This window comes from Cygnus atratus, chromosome 19 (assembly GCF_013377495.2).
Source record: "Cygnus atratus isolate AKBS03 ecotype Queensland, Australia chromosome 19, CAtr_DNAZoo_HiC_assembly, whole genome shotgun sequence".
NCBI lineage: Eukaryota > Metazoa > Chordata > Aves > Anseriformes > Anatidae > Cygnus > Cygnus atratus.
The window spans coordinates 11,667,214-11,693,123 of NC_066380.1; the positions used below are offsets into that span (position 1 = coordinate 11,667,214).

The 25,910-nt window shown below is 64.7% G+C and overlaps 3 protein-coding genes across 6 annotated transcripts; all 3 read left to right on the top strand.

Annotated features, from left to right (window-relative positions):
• Positions 1 to 542: 542 nt before the first annotated feature.
• On the top strand, positions 543 to 8,373 carry AJM1 (apical junction component 1 homolog). Its single transcript, XM_050714604.1, is given in 5 exon segments — positions 543 to 748; positions 3,322 to 3,395; positions 4,791 to 4,947; positions 5,053 to 7,652; positions 7,654 to 8,373. Coding segments are annotated over 2 exon segments (3,258 nt in total). The 5' UTR covers positions 543 to 748; positions 3,322 to 3,395; positions 4,791 to 4,947; positions 5,053 to 5,114.
• Positions 8,374 to 9,003: 630 nt separating this feature from the next.
• On the top strand, positions 9,004 to 10,734 carry PHPT1 (phosphohistidine phosphatase 1). 4 transcript variants are annotated; one of them, XM_035564602.2, is made up of 4 exons: positions 9,004 to 9,210; positions 9,401 to 9,525; positions 10,284 to 10,385; positions 10,541 to 10,734. In XM_035564602.2, the coding sequence occupies exons 1-3, from the start codon at positions 9,051 to 9,053 to the stop codon at positions 10,374 to 10,376; spliced, it is 378 nt and encodes a 125-aa protein (XP_035420495.1). In that variant the 5' UTR covers positions 9,004 to 9,050; the 3' UTR covers positions 10,377 to 10,385; positions 10,541 to 10,734. The 4 variants fall into 4 exon arrangements, with proteins under 4 accessions (XP_035420495.1, XP_035420494.1, XP_035420497.1 ...); XM_035564604.2 differs by having other exon boundaries at positions 9,014 to 9,124; XM_035564601.2 differs by having other exon boundaries at positions 10,284 to 10,734.
• Positions 10,735 to 12,786: 2,052 nt separating this feature from the next.
• Positions 12,787 to 25,409, top strand: MAMDC4 (MAM domain containing 4). The gene is given in 33 exon segments (XM_050714661.1): positions 12,787 to 12,858; positions 13,783 to 13,906; positions 13,909 to 13,956; positions 14,606 to 14,719; positions 14,814 to 14,987; positions 15,150 to 15,275; positions 15,516 to 15,661; positions 15,786 to 15,819; positions 15,822 to 15,869; positions 16,133 to 16,258; positions 16,508 to 16,651; positions 17,213 to 17,307; positions 17,568 to 17,756; positions 18,456 to 18,540; positions 19,024 to 19,206; positions 19,357 to 19,470; positions 19,707 to 19,838; positions 20,012 to 20,142; positions 20,222 to 20,327; positions 20,675 to 20,791; positions 21,059 to 21,193; positions 21,352 to 21,482; positions 21,594 to 21,810; positions 22,083 to 22,220; positions 22,389 to 22,510; positions 22,659 to 22,749; positions 22,900 to 22,971; positions 22,974 to 23,045; positions 23,471 to 23,605; positions 23,883 to 24,010; positions 24,096 to 24,210; positions 24,573 to 24,748; positions 25,362 to 25,409. Coding segments are annotated over 33 exon segments (3,888 nt in total).
• The last annotated feature ends 501 nt before the right edge of the window (positions 25,410 to 25,910 follow it).

Sequence of the window (25,910 nt, forward strand, 5' to 3'; positions counted from 1 at the left end):
GGAAACTGAGGCAGGGCCCGCCCGCTGCGGCCGTCGTGCGCTGGCAGCCCTCGGGCACGGTGCCGCCCGTCTCGGCGCTGCCGTTGTGTCACCTGAGTGCCCCCCCCCCGGGGCTCCGGGCAGAGGCAGCCCCATCACGCCGGGGAAAATGGGGCTGCCGCACGGCGGGCGGGGGGCCCGGAGTGGGATGGGGATGGGGATGGGGATGGGGATGGGGATTGGGATGGGATGGGATGGGGATGGGATGGGATGGGATGGGGATGGGGATGGGATGGGATGGGATGGGGATGGGGATGGGGATGGGATGGGGATGGGATGGGGATGGGGATGGGATGGGATGGGATGGGGATGGGGATGGGATGGGATGGGATGGGACGGGATGGGATGGGGCCGGGCTGGGCCGGGCCGGGCCGAACCGAACCGGGGTCGGGCAGGGGGCGGGGAGGCGGTGCCGGGGGGTGGCCCCTGTCCGGCCCGGCCCGGCCCCGGCCGGTAACTCCGCCTGCCGTATTTATGGGAAAACAAGCGGCGGAGCCGGGCGGCCGCGGCGGAGCGCCGTGCCGTGCCGTGCCGTGCCGTGCCGTGCCGTGCCGTGCCGTGCCGTGCCGTGCCGTGCCGTGCCGTGCCGTGCCGTGCCGTATCGGGCGGAGCTGGGCCGGACCATGGCCACCAGGGCGGCGGCGGGCCGAGCGTAGCGCGGCGGTGGGGATGCAGCGGGGGGGCCGCCGAGGCCGCGGGTGCGGAGCAGGTAAAGAGGGGACAGAGCGGGGGGGGGGTCGGGGCCTTCAGCACCCCCGGGACCGTCTCCTTGCGGCCCCCCCTCGGTCCATCCCATCCCATCTCATCCCATCCCATCGCATCGCATCGCATCGCATCCCCCCACACTTCCCCCGTGCCCCACATCCCCGTTCCATCCCCCGTCCCCTGCGGGCCAGCGCAGCCCAGCCCCCCCCCGCCCTCCTCATCCCATCGCATCTCCAGCCCCCTTCCAGGACAGCCCCGTCCCCATCCGCATCCCGTCCCCCCGGGGCATCCCACCCCATCGCATCCCCCCCCGTGCCCCACATCCCACCCCACGGCAGTGCCCGCCCGGCCCATCTCGCCCGGGGCCGAGCTCAGCGCCCCGCGCGGCCCAGCGGGCCCGGAGCCGCCCGGATGCCGGAGCGCAGCGCGGGGGTGCCCGGGGCCACCGCCCTGGGGCCGCCGGGGAGCGGCGGCGGCAGCGCCCGGGGCAGCCCCGGAGCCTCCCGGCCGCGTCCCCCAGCGCCCCGGGGCGCCCGCCCCACGCAGCCACCCCGGCCCCTGGCCCGGGCCCTGGAAGCCACGCGGGTGACAGCGGCTGCGGGGGGACACCGGGCCCGGCGATGCCTCCCGGCCCTAGTGCCCGACGCCCCCACGCCCCCGGCTCCCCCGGCCGTGCCCATCTGCGGGTGGCCCCCCCAGGGTGGGAGCCCCCAGCACCCTCCCCTGCGAGAGGGAACGGGGCCGGGGCTGGGGGCTGGGCAGGCGGGGCACACCGGGGTGGCCGGAGGGGTCCCTGCCCCTGCCCTGCAGGTGCCACCCACCCCATGGCCAAATGCCAGAGCTGAGGCCTGGGGCACGGCCCTGCGCTGGGGCCGGGTCCCCACGCTCCAGCAGGGCGACCCCCCTCCCCCTTCCCGGCCGTGCAGGCAGGGCAGGGAGTGCAGGGGCACCCATGGGTGCTGGGGCAGGGAGCTACGGGTTCCAGGCAGGGGCTGTGGGGGGTGCCCTGGGCACAGGATCTGGGGGCAGGGGCACAGGGCAATGGGGGGGCCAGAGAGCACTGTGTATTTGCCATGTACATGGGGGCCGGGGGCGGTGGGTTCCCTCACTGGGGAACCCGTGCACTGGCAATGCCCAGGGCAGCGTGTGCAGGCAGCACTGGCCGTCAGCACCCTCCTGGTGCGTGCACGGAGTGCGCAGGCCTGGGCTGTGCTCAGTGCGCACAGCGCAGCGTGTGCAGGAGGCAGCACACTGGTGGTGTGTCCAGCATGGTTTGCACAAGCCCTGTACTTGCAGCGCACAGGGTTCCTGGGCCACGTTGCGATGCGTGCACACACACAGTGCACCTAAGGCTGTGGATGCTGCCAGGGCGCTGGCAGCAGCCACAGGGCCGTGCACAGGCAGTGAGCTCAGTGCAGCGCAGCGTGCGCCGGCAGCGTGCTTGCGCTGTGTGCGGTGGTGCAGCAGGAGTGTGCTCGGTGCAGTGCACGTGGAGGCAGCTTGCTCGCAGCACAGGCAGGGGGCGTGCTGGCCGTGTACCCCAAACAGGGCACCCATGCAGCACACCTCTGCATGCTCAGAGTGACGGCTGCAGGCCGGGTGTGGGGCAATGCCCAGACAGCACGCACAGAGCACGCACTGGCAGCGTGTGCGGTGCAGTGTGTGGCAGTGCTCAGTGCTGTGCCCACCAGCAGCACGCTCTCTGTGGGCACGGGGAAGGACGCAAGCAGGGAGCAGCAGCACTTGTGGTGCCCGGGCAGTGCAGTGGGTGCTGACACTGGCACTGCACAGCCCCTGCACCACCCACTCATGCCACATGTGGGGAGCGATCCCGTTTTGGGAGCTTCCCAAGGGCAGTGGTGCTGGGGATATGCAGGATGTGGGAGGATGGCAGTGCCCCTGCTCACCCCTAGGCACTTGGTGCCTGGACAGTCCCCCGCTGCCACCCCGGCTGTCCCCAAGGCTCAGCCCCCTCCTCAGGGGCCCTGCTGAGCGCCACCTGAGCAGGGTGGCCTGTGTGACACCGGTGTCTGTCCCTGCCACAGGTGGCCTCAGCAGCACCATCCCATCTCTGACCCCAGCACGCAAAGCTGCAGGTGCTCCCCGTGCGATGCTGCAAAGCCCTGGCTCCCCCTGGCCCCCCAGTGCGCAGCCGCCCCACCAGCCTCCCCACGCACCCACGCTATCCTCGCAGAGGAGGAATAATTCGGGGAAACCATAGCAACCCCGGGCGGCACTGGGGATGCCAGCACCGCTGCTGTCCCCGGGTTCCCCCACCAGCACGGCCTCACGCGGCTCTGCAGATGGGGGATGCTGTTGGGGCGGGCGGGGGGGGGACGTGCCCCTGCGGTGTAACCGGAGCAGGTGTAAGACACGCCCCCCCACACACGTGCCCCGCTGTGTAATGCAGTGCCCGTGGCCCCGGGGCACGGGGGAGCACACAGTGGCTCAACGGGGCTGGGGCTGGCTGTGGTTGAAGGATCCACCTCACTGCCCCCTCTGCCCCACAGCCCCAGCAGCTGCCCGCCCTCGTGGCTGGGGTTCCCAGGACCCTCACGTGCCTCTTTTATTTTGCAGTGCTGGGATGGAGCCACCACGGGGCCCTCGGCCAGCTCAGCCCACCCACCCCATCCCTGCTGCGGCCGGACCAGGTAGGACCCTGGCCCACAGGCCATGATTCCCTGCCCGTGAGCTGCCCCGACGCCATGGGGATGGGCTCCCCAGTGCCACTGCTGGCATCACCACAGCAGGGGTGTGCTGCTTCCCTGTGCCCTGTGGCCATGGGCCCTCCCAAAGGCACCTCCTGGCCTTTTCCAGACCGGCCTCAATCTCTCCCTGGCCACTGGGCTCCCCATTCCCCCCCAGGGACACATCCCCTGCTGCCTTCCCCCCCAACCCCCCCAGCTTCACCCCTTGCCTAGCATCCGTGTCCCCCCCGGCTTCAGGACAAGGCAGGGGTTTATCCAGGTGGGAAACGAAGGCTACAAGGGAGCCAAGGCCTCTGCCACATCTCTGCTTAGTTGATACTGCTTCTTGACAAATAAAGTCTGTTCCTTTTCTCCCTGAAATACATTCCCTGTGGTCCTCTGCTTCTGTTCAAAGCAAAACGCATTTTGATGGCCTTTACCATGCACCTTTGTTGTTTCCTGGAGCTGCTCGCACGCACCTGTGCTTCCGTGCCTCCTGGCCAGGTGGCCAAAAAAAATTTGAGTGTTAAAGACGGTTGGGTGTCCCCACTGTGGGCGAAGCTGGCTGTAAGCGCACTTGGTGCCAGTTACAGTCTGCAGACGTTTTTCAATGGTCTTTGAATGAACATCACTGCAAAACCCACCAGATCCTCTGGGACCTTGTCTTCTTCCCTGGTCACTTTGGGGGTGCCAGGATCACGCTGGTGTGCCCCCTCATCACATGTTTGGCGGGGGACTCTGCCCCCCAGCTGGGAGCATCATCCCACAGCAGGCAGCAGCTCGCAGCACCGTGGTGTGCACCGGATCCTGTGTAGACGCAGGAGCTACAGCCCCTGTCCCACCAGCAGAGACGTGACCTGGTGCAGGACAGCCTGGGACATGGGAGAGGACAAAGCTGGAGGGTGCTGAGCGAGCACAGCCCCTCCGGAGCTGGATTATTGGCAGGAGTCTCAGGAGCACAGGCAGCCCAGGGGTGCTCTGAGCCGTGGCTGGTGGGGAAGTGGCAGAGGGTGTGGTGAGTGCTCACAGTGCCTGTCCCTGAGCGATGCTGCTGGCTGGGCTGTGCTGCCTGCAGTGCTGGGATTGGGTGGGTCGTGTGCTGGGACAAGGGTGCGCATTCCTGGGAGACCCCCCTGGCTGCTTGGATGGTCACGGTGGGATGCCAGGTACACATTTCCCATCTGCTACAGACCCACCCCTTACTGAGTCGCCCAACCCCTGTTCTGAGCTTTCTTGTGATGCTGCAAGATGGTCCCCATGTCCTGCGCCCTGGCCCCAAAAGCTGGGGCACGGAGGTCAGCGGCCTCCTCTCCCTGCGGTGAGCTGGCACAGCAGTGCCACGCAGCTCTTTCTTCCCAGGTGCACCTGCAGGTGCTGTGGCACTTGGTCCTTTATTTGTACTCCGGATTGCGAACTTCTCCAACTGGCGTTTTTCTGCTTCTCCCCCCAGCTGGGAGCAGCCTTCTAAAAGCAGCAGCGGAGGCTGAGACACCCCTGATCTCCCAGCTCTGAAGAGGTGGCTGAAATTCCCCTGAGCCAAGGGCTGTGGGGCTTTATCCCGAGCTGTCATGGCCCCTGAGATCCTCGCCAGGATTTAGGGACCTTGTCTGTTCTCTTGCAGGGCCAGCTGCCTTCCTCTGAGGCCATCTGAAGGGGACTGGCGATAGAAGTGTCACTTTTAAGATGACACGAACGGACCCACCTGATATCCTGGTGTCTACGGTGTACCAAGACATAAAGGTGGCCTCCACAGCCCCCGGGGATTCGATTGTCCGCCAGCCCCTGCCACGATGTGATGCCTCCATGTCCTCCTCCCTGCCCCGCGAGCCGCAGCCCTTCAACAAACGTCACTGCAGGAGCTTTGACTTCCTCGAGTCGCTGGACGAGCAGCTGGGCACCCCCCTGGCCATGGAGCGCCCCTGCCCACATCCCGGCACTCCCGAGCCTGCGCCGGGGCTGCCAGGCAGGCGCGCGCCTCCAAAGCCAGACCCCTATGGTGGCAGGGCCCCCCCGCCAGCCAGGGAAGCTTCCCGGGGTGAGCCGAAGAGGCGAGCCCGGTCCAAGAGTGCGCCACGGGTGAAGTCCACCTTCACGCCAGTGCCCATCGCTGTCACAGCATCACCACCGCCAGCCCGGCGTGGGCGGGAGGCGCTGCGGGTGGCGCGGGAGACGTCCCGCACCGAGCCTTCGCCGCGCCGTGAGAGCCACGTGCCCCTGCGGGCGCTGGCCAACGAGGTGCACCCCATCAAGCTGCAGCCACAGCGCAGCAGCGTCAGCCGCATCTCCCCGCTCTGTGTGGGCAGCAACTGCTTTGAGGAGGGGCTGGGCACCAAGGTGGGCGCCAGCCCCCACGTCAAGTGCCGGGTGGATATCAAGCCAGACGAGGCGGTGCTGGTGCACGCCGCTCGCAGCCTGCGGGCCACACACAGCAGGCCAGAGCCACCGCGCTGGCCCCGCACGCCTGGGGCTGCCCGCAGCCTGGCGGTGCCAGGGAGCAGGCAGGTGTCCGTGTCCCGCACACCCACCCCAAGTGACTCCTACAGTGGGGAGCCCCCGCTCCTGCCCTACCCTGGTGAGTACTACGAGGCGGACCCCCGGGCGCTGGCATACCAGACGGTGCCGGTGCCATCCTCACGGGACTTCAGGGAGTACCCCGAGAGGGGCTGCATGACCTTCTCAGCCCCCAGCGTCCCCACCAAGTTCTTCTACGCGGAGGAACCAGTGCGGTGCCCCAGCCCCGCTGTGCCCCTGCGGAGCTCGGGCTATGCCAGCTACCCCTACCCCGTGCGCCATGGCCCCCCGCAGCACTTTTATGCAGAGGACCCAGCCAAAGCCGGTGTCCACACGGTGCCACCCCGGACGTTGTATGTGGAGGAGGCACGGGGCTTCCCCGTGCAGGAAGCACCCACCCATGCCTTCTACGGAGAGGAGCCCCGCTTCTATGCGCCCCGTGGCACCCCCATCAAAACCGTCTACGCTGAAGATGCCCGGACATACCCAGCCCTCGGCTCCTCAGCCAGGGTCTTCTACGCTGAGGACTACGGGAAGTACCGTGAGCGGGAGATGCTTTCACGGACATGCCCCCCTCCCCGCAGCACCCAGCCCTTGCACTTTGGCGATTGGTACTGCCCCGAGCGGAGCGCGCTGCCTTACCAGAGCTTGCAGGTGTCGCGCTTTGCCCCACAGCCAGCCGGGCGCGAGGCCATGCTGTCCTCCTGGCACGCCAGCTACAGCACAAACCCCCCGCGGCTGGGCCGGGACAGCCAGCACTACTCCAAATCCTGGGACAACATCCTGGCACCTGCAGCACGCAGGGAGGACGCCCTGCAGCGTGGGCGCAGCTACGAGAACCTACTTGCCCAGGAGCAGCACCGTGCCTTATCCCCCGATGAGCGCCGGCAGCCAGTGGTGATCAACCTGTCAAGCTCACCCAAGCGCTACGCCGCCCTGTCCCTCTCAGAGAGCTCCATCCTCGAGCGCGTGCATGCCGATGGCAGCCGTGGCCCCCTGGGCCGCTCCTGGTACGTCACGCCAGAGATCACCATCACCGACAATGACATCCGTGCCAACGGGCTGGGCAGGAGCGAGAGGCGCTCGGCCAGCTGGGATGTGCTGGATGCGGGGCGGGAGCAGGTGCCCTACGCTGTGCCCTACGCCCCACAGCCTGTCTCCAAGGAGAGCGGCTCAGCTCGCCAGCGCAGTCTGGAGCAGCTGGACGAGCTCATCACCGACCTCGTTATCGACTACAAGCCGGCACCGGGCCACCATGCTGGGGACAGGGACAGCCTCGCCGAGCAGCTCAAGAAGCTCCTGAGCAGCAGTGCGCCGGGGCCGCCCCGGCAGAGTGAGGGGAGGAAGGTCCCTCCTGGAGCGCCTGAGGGGCTCCGGCCTACAAAGGAGCAACCGGGTCCCAGCTCCTTTGCTAGCGCCCCGCACCCCCAGCCCTCCCCGCCAGCCACCGGCACCTTTGAGAAGCCACTGGAGAACTGCTCGCCCGACCTGAGCGCAGAGGAGGATGACATGATGATGTGCTCGAACGCCAAGTGCCGGCGGACGGAGACCATGTTCAACGCCTGCCTCTACTTCAAGTCGTGCCACAGCTGCTACACATACTACTGCTCCCGGCACTGCCGCCGCGAGGACTGGGACACACACAAGGAAAGTTGCGTCTACGGGCGTGTGGGCAGCGTCTGCCGCCACGTGCTGCAGTTCTGCCGGGAGAAACACTGAGGTGCACAAGGCCTTCTCGCGCATCGCCAAGGTGGGCTACCTCTCCCGAGGCCGCGGCGTGCTCTTCCTGGGCTTCCCCAACTCGGGCTCGGCTGAGAACTTCCTCCAGTTTGGCCTGGAGAGCCTGCTCATGTCCCCCACCTACCTGTCCCTGCGGGAGCTGGACAGCTACTCGGACAACCTGGGGGACTACGCCCGGGAGCTGCGGGAGACCGGCAACCAGTATGACCCTGATGAATGTTTCCTCTTGAATGTAACTGTGGCCGTGGCCCAGAAAGTGCCAGAGAGGCCGTCTCCGAAGATGCAGGTGCCAACGGTCAGGAAATATGCCAAGGTGGCCTTAGCTTCCTCCAGCCCCGAGAAGAAGATCCCGAAGAAGGAGCGGGACATGGAGACCTTGATCCTGACGCCACCGCCCGGCACAGCGGACATCGACAAGGAGGGCGAGGAGGGCCGCAAGGCGCGGGAGGTCTGCTTCATCAACATCCAGCGAGAGCTGCGCATCCGCGGCGTATTCCTGCGGCACGAGTTCCCCGCTGTCTACGAGCAGCTCTGCGACTTCGTGGAGAGCAACAAGCGCTTCACCCCCACCACCATCTACCCCATCGACAAGAGGACAGGCAAACAGTTCATGTGCATGATCATGGCAGCCTCCGAGCCCCGCACCTTGGACTGGGTGGCCAGCCCCAACCTCCTGGACGACATCATGTGAATGCGGCGCGAGGACCCCCCCCCCCCCCAGCCCCCGTCCGACCCCTTCTGTAGACAGGCGTTTTCCCGGCGGTGCGGCGGGACGGGCACCCCCTCGCTTCCCGCGGGTGCCAGGGCAGGGCGCTGCGCCGGGGGCAGCGGGGGGCTGGGGACGCCCTGCGGGGGGGCTGCGCCCAGAGCCGCCGGCTGCTGGGCCGGGGCAGCCGCGGGGGCGGGGGGGGAGGAAGGAGCCGGGGCTCGCCACGGGGCACCGGGCACCACTGCTGCTGCTCGGTGTCCGGCAGCACCCTGCAGGCCCCCGGGCGCCGCGGCCGGAGCCCCCCTGCTCCTGCCCACGCACCCTGCCCGTGCCCAGGGACCCGGCCCGGCGCTCCGGGACGCGTCCCCGGGGGGGTCCCAGGGCCCCGCTGCGGCTCCGGGAGGAGCCCCCAGAGCCCGAGGGGCAACCCCTGGGTGCTGCTGGCGGCCCGCGGGGCTCTGCGGGGCCGCCGGGGGCGGCGGCCGGAGCCGGGACGGGGCCCGTGAGGCGCGGCCTGGGGCCGGACCCGGCCGGGGGGGGGCCGGGGCGGGGCCGCCCCGCCCGAGGAGGCCCCGCCCCGCGAGGCGGCTCCCGCGGAGCCCCGGCCGCAGCGGGCGGAACGGGCGGGGCGGGGCGGGGCCGGCGGCGGGCCGGGAGCGATGGCGGCGGCGGCGGCCGAGGCGGCGCTGGGGCGCGTGGCGGACGTGGAGATCGACGGCGGCGGCGTCTTCAAGTACGTGCTGCTGCGAGTGCGGCCCCGCCACGCCGGCGCCGCCGGGAAGGAGGTGGTGCGGGGCCACGGCTGGGCCGAGTACCACGGTGAGGGGCGGCGGCGGGCGGGGGGGGGTAGCCGGGCCGGGGGGGGGTGGCCGGGCCGGGGTCCCCGCAGGCGGGCCGCAGCAGCTCCCCCCCGCCCCGCCCGGAGCCCCGCGGTGCCGGTAACGGGCGCTGCCCCGGCCCCCGCACCGGTCCCGCGGCCGCCTGACCCCGCGGCCGGCTCTCCCCGCAGCCGACATATACGACAAGGCGGCGGCGGAGCTGGAGCGGCAGGGCTTGGACTGCGAGTGCCTGGGGGGCGGCCGCATCTCCCACCAGCACGAGGAGAAGAAGATCCACGTCTACGGTTACTCGGTGGTGAGTGCCCTGCCCGGCGGCGGGAGGCTCCGTGGGTGCCGAGCCCGGAGGTGCCCGGCTCTGAGCCCAGCCGGCGTGTCCCTGATGCGGGCACGCCAGCGTCGAGGAGCTTTCTGTGGACGTGGCTCCTCCTTTCTAATGGCTGCCGCTCAGGCTGCACAAATGGCCGCGCTAGTCCTGCTGCATGAAACGAGGCAGCGTCTGAAAGCGGGAGCGCCGAGCCGAGGCACAGAGACCACGGCTGAGTGCGTGCTGAGCTGGGGGTGCCTGCAGGAGCCACGTCTTCTGCCCTGCGGCTCCGCGCCAGGCCCACCTTGGCCAGACAGTGCTCAGTTGCCTCCCCAGATCCGTTTCCACTTCCCTTCCCTGCTACAGCTGAAGCTCTGGCCGGGTCCCCGAGGGGCTCAGGGTGGAGGCCACGCACCTGTGTACCCTGAGAATGGTGTCAGTGATAGCAGCTCCGGTTCCGCCAGCGCCTATCACCCAGGATGGCTCTGGAGTGGTGAGGTGGCCCAACGCCTGGACGGGCGCCGTGCTGCCTATCAGCCAGCACCAGGCTGAGCTGCGCACGGTTTCAGCCGGTATCACATACTGATCGGAGCCAACGAGCCTTTCACAGACAGGGGATCAGTGGCATCTTCCATGGCTGTAGGTTTCTCCCAGAGCATCCAGTTGCTTTGAGGTGTCTCAGCTGCTTGATAAGCTCTTACAGTGATAACCATGCCTGCTTTACTTTTGGATTCTCTTTCCTCCTCCAGGGTTTTGGGAGAGCAAATCACTCGGTGACTACAGAGAAGCTGAAAGCAAAGTATCCGGACTACGAGATCACTTGGGCGGACGAAGGCTATTGACGTGATCTGGTGGGGCAGCAGCACTGGCATCAGCCTGGAGCTGGTGGGGCCACCTCCAGCACTCGGGAAATCGCAGCAGGGGCCCTGTGCTCAGCAGCACTCTGGGCTCCACTGTGTTTTCCTTGGCATTGAATTCACTGCACTGACGAGCTTCCATCCTCCAGGGGAACTTGCCCATCTCCGCTGTCACTGGACTTCCCATGTGCCATGGACTCTTCCCATCTCCCTGCCACGGAGCCGCAAAGCCCTACGGTTGAAGTCCTTACCTGGCTGAAGCTGATGGGCACTCAGCCCTGGCCTCCCCCAGCACGGGTTTGTCCCATGTGTATATGAGGATTAAACATGTTGGGGAGCGCCACTGGCCCTGCTCATCTGTGTGTTCATGCCTCACCTTGTTCCTGCATGTCTGGGGAGTAACTGGGCCTGCTGTTCTTCACAATGGGAGCGAGCCCCTGCGTTTCCATCTCTGCAGAGATTTGGAAGCAGCATCTAGGAGGCAGCAGGGTGCGTGTCAGGATTAGCCTTGGGAGCAGCTGAGACATATGGGGTGGGCTGTGAAAATAGTGCCTGTCCTCCAGCCCTGAGGATACTGAGCAAAATGGGCCAGGAGGAGAGCTGTGAGGGAACCTCTTGGAGAGGGCAATAGGTCTCCATGCCTGAGTAAGGGGAGGGCAGAGCAGGCACGCAGACTCCCTAGGCAGAAGGAGCACTGCGATAGCAGTGGCCCACGGAACACGTCTGTCTTCATGTTCTGTCCCTAGCTTCTGGGACACTGAGGGCGTAGCTGCCAGGGAGCATGGTTTGGAAGAACATGTCCTGTTCCCACCCAGGCAGGACACCTGGAGGTAGAGCATCCTCCTTGAGTTCAAGGGCAGCCAGTGCTGGCTCCTGCTCCTCGACGTTTCCCAGCTTGCTCTTCCAGGGGGTCTCTGCTTGTACTTCCACTGTGAGGAGGATGGGGGTGGCAAAAGGCTGGGAAAATCTGCTGGAGGTTTTGGTGGTGGGAGAGCTCAAGGGGTGGGATGCCCTATGGCTGTCTCGTACAAAGGCAGGGCTGGAGAAACCTTACCTTCCCAGGCAAGCCTTTGGCCTGGCCCCAGCCCCTGTTTCACTCAGCTGTGGTGCTGTGTGCGTGTAGTCCCTCTGCTGGGCTGAGGTTGGTGGTGAAGGCCAGGCTGCGACTGAGCTTTTAGTACTGGTCTTCTGCAAGTACGCTCCTAGCTGCATCCTGACTGCTGTCTGTGTGGCTCCCTGCCTTCCCCAGTTTGTGCTTTCAGGGGATGTGTGTGACGTGGACAGAAATCAGAAGCACAGAAGGGTTTGGGTTGGAAGGGACCCTAAAGCCCATCCAGGCCCAACTCCTCTGCCATGGGCTGGGACCCCTCCTGCCAGCTCAGGCTGCCCCCAGCCCCATCCAACCTGGCCTTGAACACCTCCAGGGATGGGGCACCCACAGCTTCTCTGTGCAGCCTGTTCCTGTGCCTCACCACGCTCAGAGTAAAAAATTTCTTCCTTATATCTAAATATGAAACTACCCTTTTTAGTTTAATGACATTAAACTTGTCCTATCACTACACTCCCTGATAAAGCGTCCCTCTAAGTCAGGGTCTGGCTCCCCTCACAAGGAAAGGATCAAACCTGATCAGAGATGAGGAACAGAGCCCTGCTCACATCTTATAAGCAAGGAAGACATCGACATTCAGATCTGGAGCACAGTGGCGCAGTGCCCTGGAAAAGCAGCTCAGGCATTGATTCCTTCCTGGTCAGGAGGGTCCCATAGAGGAGATGTGCAGTGTTAGTGAGACCTGACGTTCAGCCCCTGTGCCCCATGTCCTGCTTCAAACTTCTCATGCAATGATGGATGGGGGAGAGCTTCGTGGGCTCTCCCCCATTGTGGGCTGGGCTGGGGGTGCTCCCAGCTTTGTTGCAGAGCCCACTGTCCGCTGGTGGCTCAGGGCTGGAGCTGTCTCCTGGGGAGGATGGCGTCCAAACCTGCCATCTTACAAGTTGGGGGGTGGGGAGGGGGGTAGGAGGGGGAGAACACCAGGAGCCAAGCCCAGGTTCCCAGGGCATGCACTAGGTTGCACTGGGCCCGCCCAAGACAGAAGATCATCCCAAGACAATCAAGGAACTGGACTACCTCTCCTATGGGGAGAGTCTGGTACAGCTCAGCCTGGAGAAAAGGAGGCTCAGAGGGATCTCATCAATGTCTATAGATACCTGGAGGGAGGATGCCATGAAGACAGAGCCAGGCTCTCGTCAGTGGTGCCCAGTGCCAGGACAAGAGGCAATGGGCACAAACTGGAGCACAGGAGGCTCCCTACGAGCACCAGGCAGCCCTTCTGTGCCGTGCGGGTGGTGGGGCACTGGCACAGGCTGCCCACAGAGGTTGTGGAGTCTCCAAAGCTGCATGGACGTGGTGCTGGGCACCCTGCTCTGGGTGGCCCTGCTGGAGGAAGGGTTGGACCAGAGGGACCCAGAGGTACCTCCAGCCTCAGCTATTCTTTGTGATGCTGTGTGAAGAGCTCTGCTCCCTGCAGGGCCTGGGTGATACCACCCAGCAGTCGTGTGCACAGGGTCCAATTCCCTGCACGTGAATGGCTGTTAGACGTCAAAACCTGGGAGGGGGGCATGAGTGTCTTGCATCAGTAGGATGGAGGAGCACAGCTTCCCTTCGAGCCCCTGAATTGCTGAGGTTGGAAGCACCTCCAGAGATAGCCTAGTGCAACCCCTGCTCAGGCAGGGTCAGCTGCAGGGGGCTGCTAAGGGCTGTATCCAGAGGGGTTTTGAGCATACCTGCAGATGGAGACTGTAACCTGCCCGGGCAGCCTGTTCTCGTTTTGATGACCCTCACCATAAACAATTTTTTTCTTAAACTCGGGTGGCATTTCATGTATTAGAGTTTGCTCTCATAGTCCTGTCCCTTCCTTGGTCACCCTGCTCTGGGAAGAAGAGCCTGGCTGCCTTGTCTCCATTCCCACCTGTGCCGAGCCTTCTCCAGGCCGAGCAGCTACATCCCTTGCAGCCTCTCCTCCTGCGAAAGACGCTGCAGTGCCTTCGTCATCTCCGTGGCCCCAGCTGGGGCACGTGCACATCTCTCCCCAGTGCTGAGCGGAGGGGAGGGCTCGGCCCTGCGGGAGATGCTCTGCCTAGGGCAGCCCCACAGCCTGATGCCTCCTTTGCCCGGGGCCCACGGGCAGCTCCCGCTCAGCTCGGTGCCTTCTGGGGCTCAGCAGGGATCCTGCCCACAGCCTGAGGGAGTGGCACGCAGGGTGCCCTGACTGAGGTGGCTGCTCCATGGGAGGGCGCAGGGTTTCTCGCCTCCATGTGTCCTCACTCACACTCAGAAAGAGTCAAGCCCCTTGTTTTACTACACCTGATGCAATTGCGCTGTGCGGCGGCACAGATAACGGCGGGGCTGAAGTCCAGAGTGCAGCAGGTCCTGAGGAACAGATTCCAGCCTGGGGCTCACAGCGTGGCCTCCCCCGGCCCCTGCCTCGCCTGCCTCCCTTCTGCCCTCGTCGCATCCCAGAGGCTGAGATGTCTGGGCTCGCGCTCCTTGCAACCCTGCTGCTGCTGGGTGAGTTGTTTTCCCGCATGGGGGCCATGCCTTGGGTCACACTTCGGGATGAGAAGGGGCCACAGCACTGCTGGTCCCGTCCATCCCTGCCCCATGGGAGTTGGGCTCACTGCCCCCACCCCCCACCCCCCAAGCACTGCTGCAGCTTTCCCAGCTTGGGGGGCTGGGGGGACCCCTCTGTCAGGGTCATGGAGGTCAAACGGGGAATCCCTGGGGCAAGCACATGCTGGAGCTGCTAGGGACAAGTCAGCGTCAGGCTGGGTTTATGATAGCTTTCCTCAGCGTGATGAGGAAGTGCTCGCATTTCAGTGGCAGGGCGGCAGGGCCAATGCCATGGCCCTGACAGGTGGTGGTGGTGGTGGTGGTGGGAGATGCAAACCACCGTGAGGGTGGGTGTGAGTGGGCAGGGATGGGGCAGGACCCCAGACTTTGGGGGATTTTGCTTTTCTCCAGGCCCTGGTGAAACCCCTGCCCTAGCTGCCAGCCCACCCAGGCAGTGGAGGGTCCCATCCATGGAACAATGCTGCCAGGAGCCCAGTGCTCCCAACCAGCAGGGTCCCAAACTGAGGATCCTGCAGAGATGTCCCCTGCTGTGGCCCCATGCCCGGCTCCTCCATGAGGCTTTTCAGCCCCTTCCTCTCTCTCGCAGCTGGGACCATCCTCTCCAGCAGGGCCACTGTTGTCAACAGCTGCAGCAGCACGGCCGAGCACCTCTGCAACTTCGTGTGCTATTGCAGTGACTGCTCCGATGAGAACCAGTGCGGTGGGTGCCTGGCGAACAGGCGATGGAGCTGGGGGCACGGCAGCTCCCTGGGGTGGACCCATCCCTGCCCTGACCTCTGCCCCCCTGTCCCCAGGGTACCTGGGGGTCTCAGCTGTGCTGGGCACCCCCTTCACCTGTGATTTCGAGGAAGGTGACTGTGGCTGGCAGGACGTGAGCACCACAGCTTACAGATGGGTGCGGGGCCGGGCCAGCCTGGACAAATGGGGCACAGGGCTCCACTCTGACCACACCGTGGGCACAGACAGGGGTAAGTGGGAGCTGCTCTGTGGGCACCCACAGCACGGCGCCTCTGGGCTGAGGGTGCCCTGAGGTTGCCAGGGCTCCTGTCCTGGCAGGTGCAAGGGCATTGCCCACAGCAGTGATGCTGGCTGCAGCTCTGGAGCCTCTCGCTCTGCTCTGCCCTCCCCAGGGTGGTTCATGGTGACAGTGTCCCCACCAGCAAAGGCCACAGCTACCGCCTGGCTCAGGTCACCCATGATGCAGGATGTGGCTGCCACGTGCGAGATCTGGGCCTCGTACCACCTCTCTGGGAGCGGTGAGTGCAGCTGGGTGCCCACAGCTGGTACCAGGGCAGGGAAGCGACCATGGGGGCAGTGATGGACAGAGCCACTGGCACCTCGAGATGGGTCCCTGCCATCCCACTCGCCTCTTCCATGCCCCGCAAGCAGAGCTGGCAGGACCCTGCTTCGGTCCCCAGAGCTGTCAGGATCTGAGCCACCCCGTGGCCACCCCGGGGTGCCCACTGCCAAGGGCCACATCTTGGGACTCCCTGCAGGGCTCAACCAGACAGCGTGGCCGACGCTGCGCCTGGCCATGGCACTCAGGGACAAGGTGGTGGAGCTGTGGCAGAGCCCCCAGCATGGAGCCGAGGGCTGGCACCAGCTGGTGGCGTACACGGGCCGGATCACGGGGCAGTTCCAGGTGAAGAGTTAGGGCTGGAGGGTGCTGGGGTCTGGCCAGCCTCCATGGGCTGCACCGGGAGCAGAGGCTGCACCGGTGGCTTGGGCAGATGAGCAGTTCACCCAGCCCTCGCCTCTTGTTGCAGCTCACCTTCTCCCTGACGCAGCCACCCGGGCATGGGCAGTGCTGGCACTCGATGACATCGTCTTCAGGAACTGTGGCTTGCAGAGTGAGTCTTGTGGCTGCTGGGATGATGCAGGATGGCACCCCAGGGTGGCGGTTCAGCCTTTGTGCTCTGCGCGAGCTCTCCCGCTGCCCAGGGTGTCTCGGGGGTCACCTGCCCCAGACAGGGCACACAGTGGGCAGAGGGAAGCCATACCTTGGGTGGAGAGAGCAACCCAGGGAAAGACAGAGTGGGGAGCGCAGCACAGTGGGGTTTTGAGCTCCCTGTGGGGGCCAGCAAGGTGCTGACACCATGTCCCACAGCCCCAGCACCTGGGCAGCAGGCCTGCGGGGCGGAGGAGAGATGCAGCCAGGGCTCCTGCCTGGCACCAAACCGCTTCTGCGATGGCACCGACGACTGCGGGGATGGCTCGGACGAGGCTGCGCAGCATTGCCGTGAGCATCTCCAGCCCCAGGGTGGGGGGGGGGCACAGATGGGCAGAGGGTCTGACCCTGTGGGGCCATGGGATGGCACAGGGCTGGCATGGGTTGTTCCAGCACCACCCTGGAGCTTTACAGCTGCAGGGGCAAATTCACCCAGCAGGCTTTGTCATGGGGAAACATCAACACAGACCATCATGGGGCCTCCCCGCCTGGGCAGCGCTGGGCCCCCCTCCCTGTGTCACTGCTCTCGCTCCCCCACAGAGAGCTTCAAGACCTGCTACTTTGAGACTGGTTTCTGCAAGTGGGTGGAGGCTGGGCAGCCGACATGGGAGAGGAACACAAGCATGAACTTGGGTGCCACATACGGCATCCCCACCCGGGACCACAGCACAAATAGCGCAGCGGGTACGTGCTGGGTAGTGGGATCTCCTGTGAGCCCCATCACAGCCCTCGGGATGGCACACTGGGGAATACAGCCACCTGCCAGCCTTGGCGTCACTGGCCCCAGCACGGAAGTGCCCTCTGGCCCCTGCGATAACAGCATGCCTAGGCTCAGCTTGAGGCTGCACTGGGAAAACAGCCTCTGTAAACAACGAATACCTGATGGCTCCCTTGGGAGAGGTTTTGCAAGCATGGCTGGAAACCTTGCAGCAAGTCAGCACTGATAAGCAGCCACCCTTGCTGCTCCCGGCAGCACCGGCTGTCTTCTCCTGGGCCCTCTGGTTTTCTTCTGCTTTGTGCCTTGGCAGGAAAACAGCTCCTTGGTGAACACCAGGGGAACCAAATTAAAAGCTGTGATGGCAGGGCCAGGGCGGCGCGGGGCACAAGCTGGGAATGGTTGTGCAGGGCACTGTACGTGCTGCCTGTTTGTCCCAGCCTCCCCAGCCCCCGCTGCCACACCTGCTCCTTCTGCGTTTGTACCTGCATGCCTGGAACCACTTGGCTCCATCTCAGTGTCTCCCACAGGCTATTTCCTCCATATCAGCAGTGCCTCAGCTGCAGGGTCCAGCAGCACGGCCAGCCTGAGCATTTCCATCATCTCCTCCAACAGCTCCTGCTACGTGAGTCACCGTGGGTGCATGAGTGCAGGGCAGGGGACAGCAGCCCCATGGGCATGGCAGTGGTGAGGGATGGGTTCCCCATTTGCAGGGAGCACCACATGGGGCCAGGTCTGCCTTGGCCCTTAGCCTGGGGAGAACGGCAGGTTTGGGGGTGGTTGGTGGCATCCCCAGCACCTGCTGGGAGCACTGAGCTTCTCCAGCCCCACCTCTGTGAGCATCCCATGGGGTGTGGGGGCTCTGTGCTCCTTCTCAGCTCTCAGGGCTTGCTCACCACCACTCCCCGGCTCCAGCTCGTGCTGTACTGCCACCTCCATGGCTCGGCCACCAGCAGTCTCAGCATCTCCTACATGATCAACTCCACTGAGCAACTGGTGAGAGAGAGGACAGGGGACACGGGCAGCTGCTGGGTCCGGGAGAGAGTGGACTTCAATGTGACAGAGAGCTTCAAGGTGGGCTGGGGCTGTACTGGGTAAGCTGGGTGCCCAGAGCCTCACTGTGCCCAGGGACCTTGCTGTGACACTGCCTCAGCCCTGAAAACCCAACCCCAGGGCAGCCTCCACCAGCATTGCTACAGGGCAAGGGGCCGCCCCCAAGCAGGTTGGCTGATCTGTGGGTCCTCAGTATGCACCCATGGGACCAGGGGTAGTATATGGACTGGGAACCAGAGGCCAGAGCTGGGCCTCCTGGTGGTGGCAAATACCACCCTCATGTCCCCTGTGTCCTCCACTTCCAAATGCCCCCCAAACCCAGGGACCATCCTGATTCTTCACATGCCCCATGTCACCCAACACCTTCCCCCAGCCCATCTGCTGTCCCCCATGGCCACCCATACGACCCTACCCTCTCCCAGTTGCCTATGGAGGGCACTCTGATGGCACCCCTGGGCAGCCGCAGGCCATGGGGCATGTACAAGGGCAGCACCATTGCCCACGCCCCACCATCCCACCCCATGCACCCCTTCCAGACACAGCATCACCCTTGCTCCCGTGGATCCCCTCCCTGGGGTTGCGAGTGCTAGCCGATCAGAGGGGCTGGGTGTCCCCCATCCCACGGCCCCCCGGTGTCCCCCCATTCCCAGCAGTGTCACACAGCCCCTCTGTACTGTGCAAGACCCTGTGCTGACCTGCCGGCATGGTGCTTCCCTGCAGGTGCTCATCAAGGGGGTGGCCAGAAGTGGAGGGACCGTGGCCATCGACGACCTGCTCCTGTCTCCAGGCTGTAATCCACATCCGGGTGAGCTTGGATGCGAGCTGCGGCTCCCAGGTGCCTTCTGGCCATGTCACCATCACTAGAGGACTTGCCTCAGGGTCTGCCTGTCTTCTACTTATCACGGTGGCCATCCTGGGCACAACGTAGCAAGCACTTGCCCTGGGTACCACAGCCTGGAGTGCCTGGTGTCCTTGTCCTGCACCTGTGACACCCCTGCCCCAAATCCTCCTTACCCAGCCATATCACACACACAGATACCACTGACAACTACCAGGTCTCCTTTGTTTGGAGGCAGCACCAGTGCAGGGCTGGGGGACATGGAGAACTAGGGAGGGGCTTGGGGCCAGTGGTGACCGTCTGTGGGGACAGACCAGTAGGGTTGTGCCTGCACAGGGCTCTGCTGCCATGGCCGGGCTGTGCTGGCAGGGGACACCTGGTGGGGCTACAGCTGGAAGGGGCAATGCTGGGACAATGCCTGGACCCAGGTCTGGCCTCACACCCTGCCAGTGCTGCACTCCAGCCTGGGGCTTTCACCATCAGATCCATCTCTGACGGCGCTGCCAGGCCAGGACCATGCCAGCACCTGCAGGGCCAGGGAGTTCACCTGCAATGATGGGAGCTGCATCAGCAGCGAGCTGGCCTGTGACTTTGCCAAGACGTGCACTGATGGCTCCGATGAGAAACTCTGTGGTGAGTCTGTGGGCAGGAGCTGGGCACCCAGCTCCCCATGCCCAGAGTCACTGCGGGGCTGGGGCAAGGGGGCCCGGGGCACCCCCAGCTTGGGCTGGGGCAGCCCGGGAAGCTCCATGGTACCACAGCGCTGATCGCTTGGTTTTGCAGGAGCCACCACCTTCGAGGAGGGGGACGGGGGTTGGCATGATGTCAGCGTGGGCCGGCTGCGCTGGGCCTTACAGAGGGCCACCGAGCCCAGAGCCATTGCCCTCGTGGGAGCAGGTGAGGCCATTTCCACTGCTTGAAATGGTGCTTGTTGGTCCCCAGCACCATGGGGGCTCCCAGGGGGCAGAGCCCCCTGCCCCTGCCCCTGCCCTTGCTCGTGTTCAGACAGATGGAAGCCGCTGTGGGAGGGGGTCGGGGTGGTGCCCAGGCAGGGTGCTAGAAGCAGGGTACCTTGGCGGGGGGGTGCTCTGTTGTGGCTCTGCCCCAACCCCTCAGGCTGTTTCCTTGTCCAGGGGCTTTCCTGGCCCTCCAGGAAGGAGAAGGACAAATGGTGGCTCCCGCAAAGGCACGCACGCCTCTGCTGGGCCCTTCTGGCCCGGCCTGCAGCATGGAGATGAGCTACCACATCCAGAGCGGCCCCCAAGGTAGCCCCTGCCTTGCCTGGGGTCAACTGCAAGACACTGCTGTCTTTCCCAGCCCTGCTGTCCCCCATCGAGCTGCCTGGAGCTGGGGGCGTCCCCATTCCCTGCAGCTGCAGGCTGGGTGGGTGGCGGCCACGTGGGTTACCTGTGCCCCCAGCACCATTTCTCATGCCCAGGCTTCCTCGCTGTCAGCGTCGTGGACCACACCACAGGCATGACCCACCTGGCCTGGCACGTGCGGGGGCACGGCAGCATGGCCTGGGGACGTGTCCGCATCCTGCTGGGAGAGAGGGCCCGGCCCTTCCAGGTACAACCAGCCTGGCCGGTGGCAGGCTGTGCAGTGCTGGTGCCACCAGCAGCCCGGGGCTCACCGCAACCACCCCTAGGTCGAGCTGCTGGGGCTGGTGGATCTGCAGGAACCAGCAGACGCCGCCATTGACAACGTGACATTCGTGCAGTGTGACCCCGATGTGCTGCCCCCAGGGGCCACGGGTATGTCAGAGCATGCGGGTGCCTTCCTCTGGGTGTGGTGGGCAGGAGGGGACCCTGCTCAGAGCCACCAAGCTGCTGGGAGGTGGGTGCTGCTGCCTGGGGGCTGCCAGTTGATCCTCACCTGTCCCCACCCCAGGGACAGGGCTGCAGCCACACGCGCCCTTGGCCCAGAGCACACATCCTGCTCCCTGGCATTTGCCACCCCCAGGAGCATGGGGTGAACCTGGGGAGCGGGGCGAGGGGGGAGCAGCTGTGCTGGGCAGGGGAAAGGGACATTTGGGGAACCTGTTTGCTTTCGGGGTTCTTTATCCACACCACCTTCACCATGGTCACCTCTCCCTGGCCAGAGCTGTCCTGCAACTTTGAGACGGGCCTGTGCGGCTGGTACCAGGATCAGGCCAGCGACTTCCAGTGGGTCCACAGCACGGGGCAGGGGCAGGGCTCTGACCACACCACTGGCTCGGGTAAGGGGCCAGCTCCTCTCCTGGGGGCCCGGCCAGCTGGGGGGACCCTGCAGCCCCCTATCCCCAGGGTGGGACATGCCCTGCGCACCCTGAGCAGCACTGGGAGCCCCCCTGCATATGGGACGGGCTCAGCGAAGGCAGCCCAGGGGCACCCAGACCCAGGGCTGGGGGCATGATGAAGCCCTGGCAGTGAGGGCAGGACAGGTGGGCGCGGCATAGAGCGCCCATGCCTGTGCCCCATCCACCCTGGCTGTTCCTGATGCTCAGGCTATTTTCTGGCTGCGAACCCCTCGGCACCATGGAGCCGTGGTCAGCGTGCACAGCTCATCACCTATGGCCAGGAGGCTGCCGCCACCCCACGCTGTCTCACCTTCTGGTACCGCCTGGCCGGCCCGCAGATCGGTACGTGGCCCTTCGCGTCCTCACCAGGATGCTCCAGCCTGGGTATTGCTGAGGAGTGCAGGGTCCCGGTGGGGTGCAGGACAGGGCACCTGGGGCTGTGCAGTGCTGCAGCGAGCCTGGGCACTGGGGCCGACTCCTCAATGCTCCCCTCTGCCCAGGCACCCTGAACCTCAAGCTGCAGCTGGAGGGAGCAGAGGAGACGATGCTGTGGACCCGGCGGGGGACCCATGGCAGCCTCTGGCACCGGGGGCTGGCAACACTCCCTGCCACAGGACAGCAGCGCTACCGGGTGAGTGAGGCCTGCGGGTGCCTGGCGGCGCAGGGCTGTGCTGTGCTGGGGTCCCTGTGCTGTGGAGCGCAGCCGGGCCCCTCTGAAGCTGCTGTCTTGCCCCGGCGGCAGCTGGCCTTTGAGGCCCTGCGGGATGGCTTTGTGGGCGATGTGGCACTGGATGACCTGTTGGTGATGGAGGGCACCTGTGGGGCCGAGCTCTCCTGCTCCTTTGAGGCAGACACCTGTGGGCTGACGGGCAGCAAACAGCCGACATGGCTGCGGCAGAGCAACAGCACCGGCACCATCGCTGGCCCCCCAGCTGACCACACCACCGGCACTGCTGCAGGTAGCGGGGCCACGTCTTCATGGGGTCTGGGGAGCTGCCCTGCTCACCTCTGCTGCCTGCATGGCCACAGGCCTTAGACCCCCCCCTCCAGCCCCTGCACCCTGAGAGTGCTGCTGCTTCAGCATAACAGAAGCACTGGGTACAGCACTCCCCAACCCCAGGGCTCCTCAAACCCATCTTCCCAACCCCCAGGGCTCCCCAGTGACCCTCAGCAGGGCCGGGCAAGGGGCGGGGGGGGAGGCGTCACAGCATGGGGGCTTCTCTCTCTGCAGGGCATTACATGGTGGTGAGCACCAGCAAGGGCTCCCTGCCCATGGGGCACAAGGCCACCCTCACCTCTGCACTGTACCAGCCCTCTGCACCTGCCCAGTGCCTGGCCTTCTGGTACCAGCTGAGCACCGGAGACCCAGGTGAGCCCCATGTCTCCCTTGCCATGTACCACAGGTCAGCATGGGATGCTTGGGTCCTGTGGGGCAGCTCCCGATGGGTAGGCACCAAGGGGCCAAGTGCTTGCTATGCACCATGCCACGGCACAGCATGCATCCAGCATTGGGGTGGGGGGGGGGGTCCCTGGACAGGTTCTCTCAGCATTCTTGTGGAGGAGAGCGGGGTGCTGAGGAAGCTGTTCAGCATGAGCACAATGGAAGGGGACACCTGGCACCGCAGCCACGCCACTGTCCAGGCAGATGGGGACTGGAAGGTGAGGCAGGGCCCAGGGCACCTCCCAGCAGGGTTGAAGCTGCAGGAGGAAGCAGGAGCTGGGGTGACGACGGGTACGCTGCTCCAGCTCACTACCTGCACCATGGCAGCTGCCAACCTTCGTGTCCCCACTCCCCACCTCCCCACAGGCAATATTTGAAGTGGTAGGAGCCGGGGGTGACCATGGGTACATCGCGCTGGATGACCTGCATGTGTCGGATGGAGCCTGCCCTGAGCCAGGTGGGAGCCTGTGCCATGGCAGCAGCATGGCCAGGCTGGGGTCTGAGGCACCCCATGGGGATATGTGGCTGTGGGGATAGGGACAGCCCATCCCATCCACCACCACCACCCATCTAGTGGTGCATGTGTCTCAGCCCGCATTTCCTACAGTATCCTGTGACTTCGAGCTGGACATGTGTGGCTGGAGCAGCCCTGCGGATGAGCGCCTGCACGGCTTCGCCTGGGCTGGAAAAGTGGGGTCCCCCTGGCCAAATACCCCGGCCCCGAGCAGGATCACACCCTGGGCACAAAAGATGGTAGGAGACATCCCTCCCCCCCCCCCCCCCCCCCCCCCACCCTAGGGTGCCCTGGCATGGCTGGGAGGGTCAGGAGGAGCTGGGGATGGAGGAGGTCACCCATGAATGTCCCCTCCATTTCATCCCAGCCCTAAAAGCTGTGCCCTTGTCAGCTCTGTCCTCGCCCCAGGCTTGGACTGGTACGAGACCAGGCAGAACAGACCCCATGAAGGGCAGATGCCCACCCAGGTGACAGCACAGCTCCACTGTGGGCCCCAGCCCTGTACGTGGCGGGGGATGGCTGGCTCCATGGCATCCACACGGCTTGGTCCCAAAGGCAGCAAGAAGCAGGACTGGGGGTTCGGTTCTCAGGAGCATGGGGAGCAGGAGGCACTGGAAGGGCCGCAGGACAGGGGACACCCTGTGCTCTGTCCCTGTCCCTCCAGGTCACTACATGCACTTTGACACCCGCGTGCTGGGTGCTGGGGGCACCACTGCCCAGCTGGAGAGCCAGCACCTGCCCGCCACTGCCGATTCCTGCCTGCGCTTCTGGTACCACATGGACATCCCGGAGCACCTCTGTAAGTGCTGCCCCAGTGGGCTGAGCAGAAGGTGCTGTCCCTGCAGAGGGTGGCTTCAGCCCATGGAGGGGGGGGGGCTGGGGGCTCAGTCAGGGGGCTGCAAACCTCCTCCCTACCTGGGGTGTGTGTGTGTGTGTGTGTGTGTGTGTCTCACTGGGTGCTGCCGTCGCAGTGGAGGGTGGCACAGATAGGAGGGCCTGGCTTCTCTTGTGAGCTTTGAGCTGTCGTTGATATGGGGGTGCACCCCCCCACCCCTACCCCCCCCCGCACGCTGCAGCTGATGGGGAGCTGCGGGTGAGGCTGCGGAGTGCATCAGGGCAGCGCACAGCCTGGAGCGTGGCAGGACACCCAAGCCGGGGCTGGCGGAGCGGCACAGTGCCCGTGCAGAGCCCCAGTGAGTTCCAGGTGAGCGGGGCTGCGCCAGGTGCCATCCCAGGTTGCTGAGTGCTCTCCCTGCGCATCACCCCCAACAACCCATCTTCTCTTGCAGATTATCTTTGAGATCACCACACGGATGTGGCCAATGGAGGGGACCGTGGCGCTAGATGACATTGAGTACAGTACCACTGGAGGCTGTGATTCCAGCCCGGAGACACAGGGGAAAGGTGTGGGGCAGCCCCAAACAACAGTATCTTGTGTTCTTTGGGATTGTGGCCTCCGCAAGCCCCCAGAGCACATGGGGCACAAGCAGCTCGCGCACGGCTGCTTCCAGCCTCGGAGAAGGGGATTTGACCCTCCCCATGGCAGCTGGGCAGGGTGCTGGTATGAGGCAGTTTTGTGCGGCAGAGAGGGTTCCCTCTGGCCACACGACCTGCCAGCTGCAGAGGCTGGATGCGGGCTGCCTTTGGCACGGTGTAATGGGGGAAGGTGAATCCTGCGCCACCCAGGGTGCTGGCGTTTTGGCTGCAGCTTGAGTCGGCTCTTCCCAGCGGTGGTTGAGACTGGCAGCAGCTCCTTTCCCTTGCAGAGCAGTCTTCCCGTGGCTTTGTGGCAGAAGTGGTGCTCAGCCTTCTGCTGGCCATCATCATCCTGGCACTGGCAGTGGCCGGCGGCTGGTACTGGCTGAAGAGGAGAGGGCAGGGGAGCAGGATGGCAGCAGAGAGCAGCACTCCCCAGGGCTTCGACAACATCACTTTTCGAGATGTAAGGAGCAGCCCTGGCCCTCAGGATGAGGGTGCAGGACTATCCCATTTGCCCAGCTGCCCCCAACAGCAAAAACAGCCTTTCTTAAAAAGCTCAGCAAATTCTAGCAGGAACCTAGTGAGCCTGCAATCTGCTAACACATCAGAGAGGTGCAAAGGGCTCTGCTTCTTATCTGGTCACTGGCAAATGAGTGACCCTAGAGCCGTAGGACTGACCTAGATATTTTGCTGCTGTGATCAGGCATTTGCTACAGAAACAGCTGAGGCTGCAATCCTCCTCCCCAGGGCCCTGCTGGGGAGCAGGTCATGCAAACATTGCTCAACCTCTTCTAGCCAGGAACTTCAAACCTAGGGGGGCAGCTTAAACAACATTCAGTTTCTTTCAATGATTTTGGTGCCATGCTGTCCCCAGCAGAGCCACTGACCTCTTGCAGCCATGCCAGGGCTGATCTCAAAGGACAAGGAGCCCACTCAGACTCGCTGGGCAGTTTTGTCTGCTGGGGTTCACGTGTGCTGGCGTATGGGTTATCCCCTCCACAACCTGGAAGTCCTTGGATTTCCTATTAGACAGCCTACACTTAATGGAACCAGCTCACATTGAGCCTTCTTTACAGGACAAGGTCATTATATCGCCAGTGCAAAAAGAGGGGGATGAAGATTGAATTAATAAGCCAACAACACTCTTTGCCTCCTCATGCCTGCAAGGCACACGTGGGGCAGAGCATCCCTCCAGCAAAACCCCCCGCTCCGTCCAGCTCGCAGCCTCGCCCAGCCCCAGGCGCCCTCGCTGTCCAACATCCCGCACTGCGGAGCTGCAGCGGGCACCAGCCCCAGGGGCACAGCTCGGATGCTTCCTCCACTACCTCCAATGCTGCGCTCGGGAAAAGCGCTGCTGTCTTTTGTAACATGAGCTTTCTGTACCACACCGAGACAGTGTGACGTGCCTGTGCATTGACAGACCCAGGGAGCAGGGGTTTCTCGGGGCAGGACCGGCCATCCTTGTGTGAGCAGGGTCCTGGCAGTTGCCCATTTCTCAGGTGGAAGGGGGCAGAGCGCACCATCCTGCACCCCTCCAGGGGTGGGCGCTTGCTTCTGGCAAAAGCAGTTTCCCAGTCCCAGGATTAAGCAGAAGAGCACAGACCTGTCAGCTCCCAGGGCACAGA

What these genes read in the sequence shown, in the direction of transcription:
- PHPT1 (XM_035564601.2), top strand. Translation starts at nt 9,051, where the DNA reads ATGGCGGCGGCGGCGGCCGAGGCGGCGCTGGGGCGCGTGGCGGACGTG. An exon ending in CGGCTGGGCCGAGTACCACG is followed by an intron (nt 9,211 to 9,400) that starts GTGAGGGGCGGC and finishes CTCTCCCCGCAG; the next exon opens with CCGACATATACGACAAGGCG. An exon ending in ACGTCTACGGTTACTCGGTG is followed by an intron (nt 9,526 to 10,283) that starts GTGAGTGCCCTG and finishes TTCCTCCTCCAG; the next exon opens with GGTTTTGGGAGAGCAAATCA.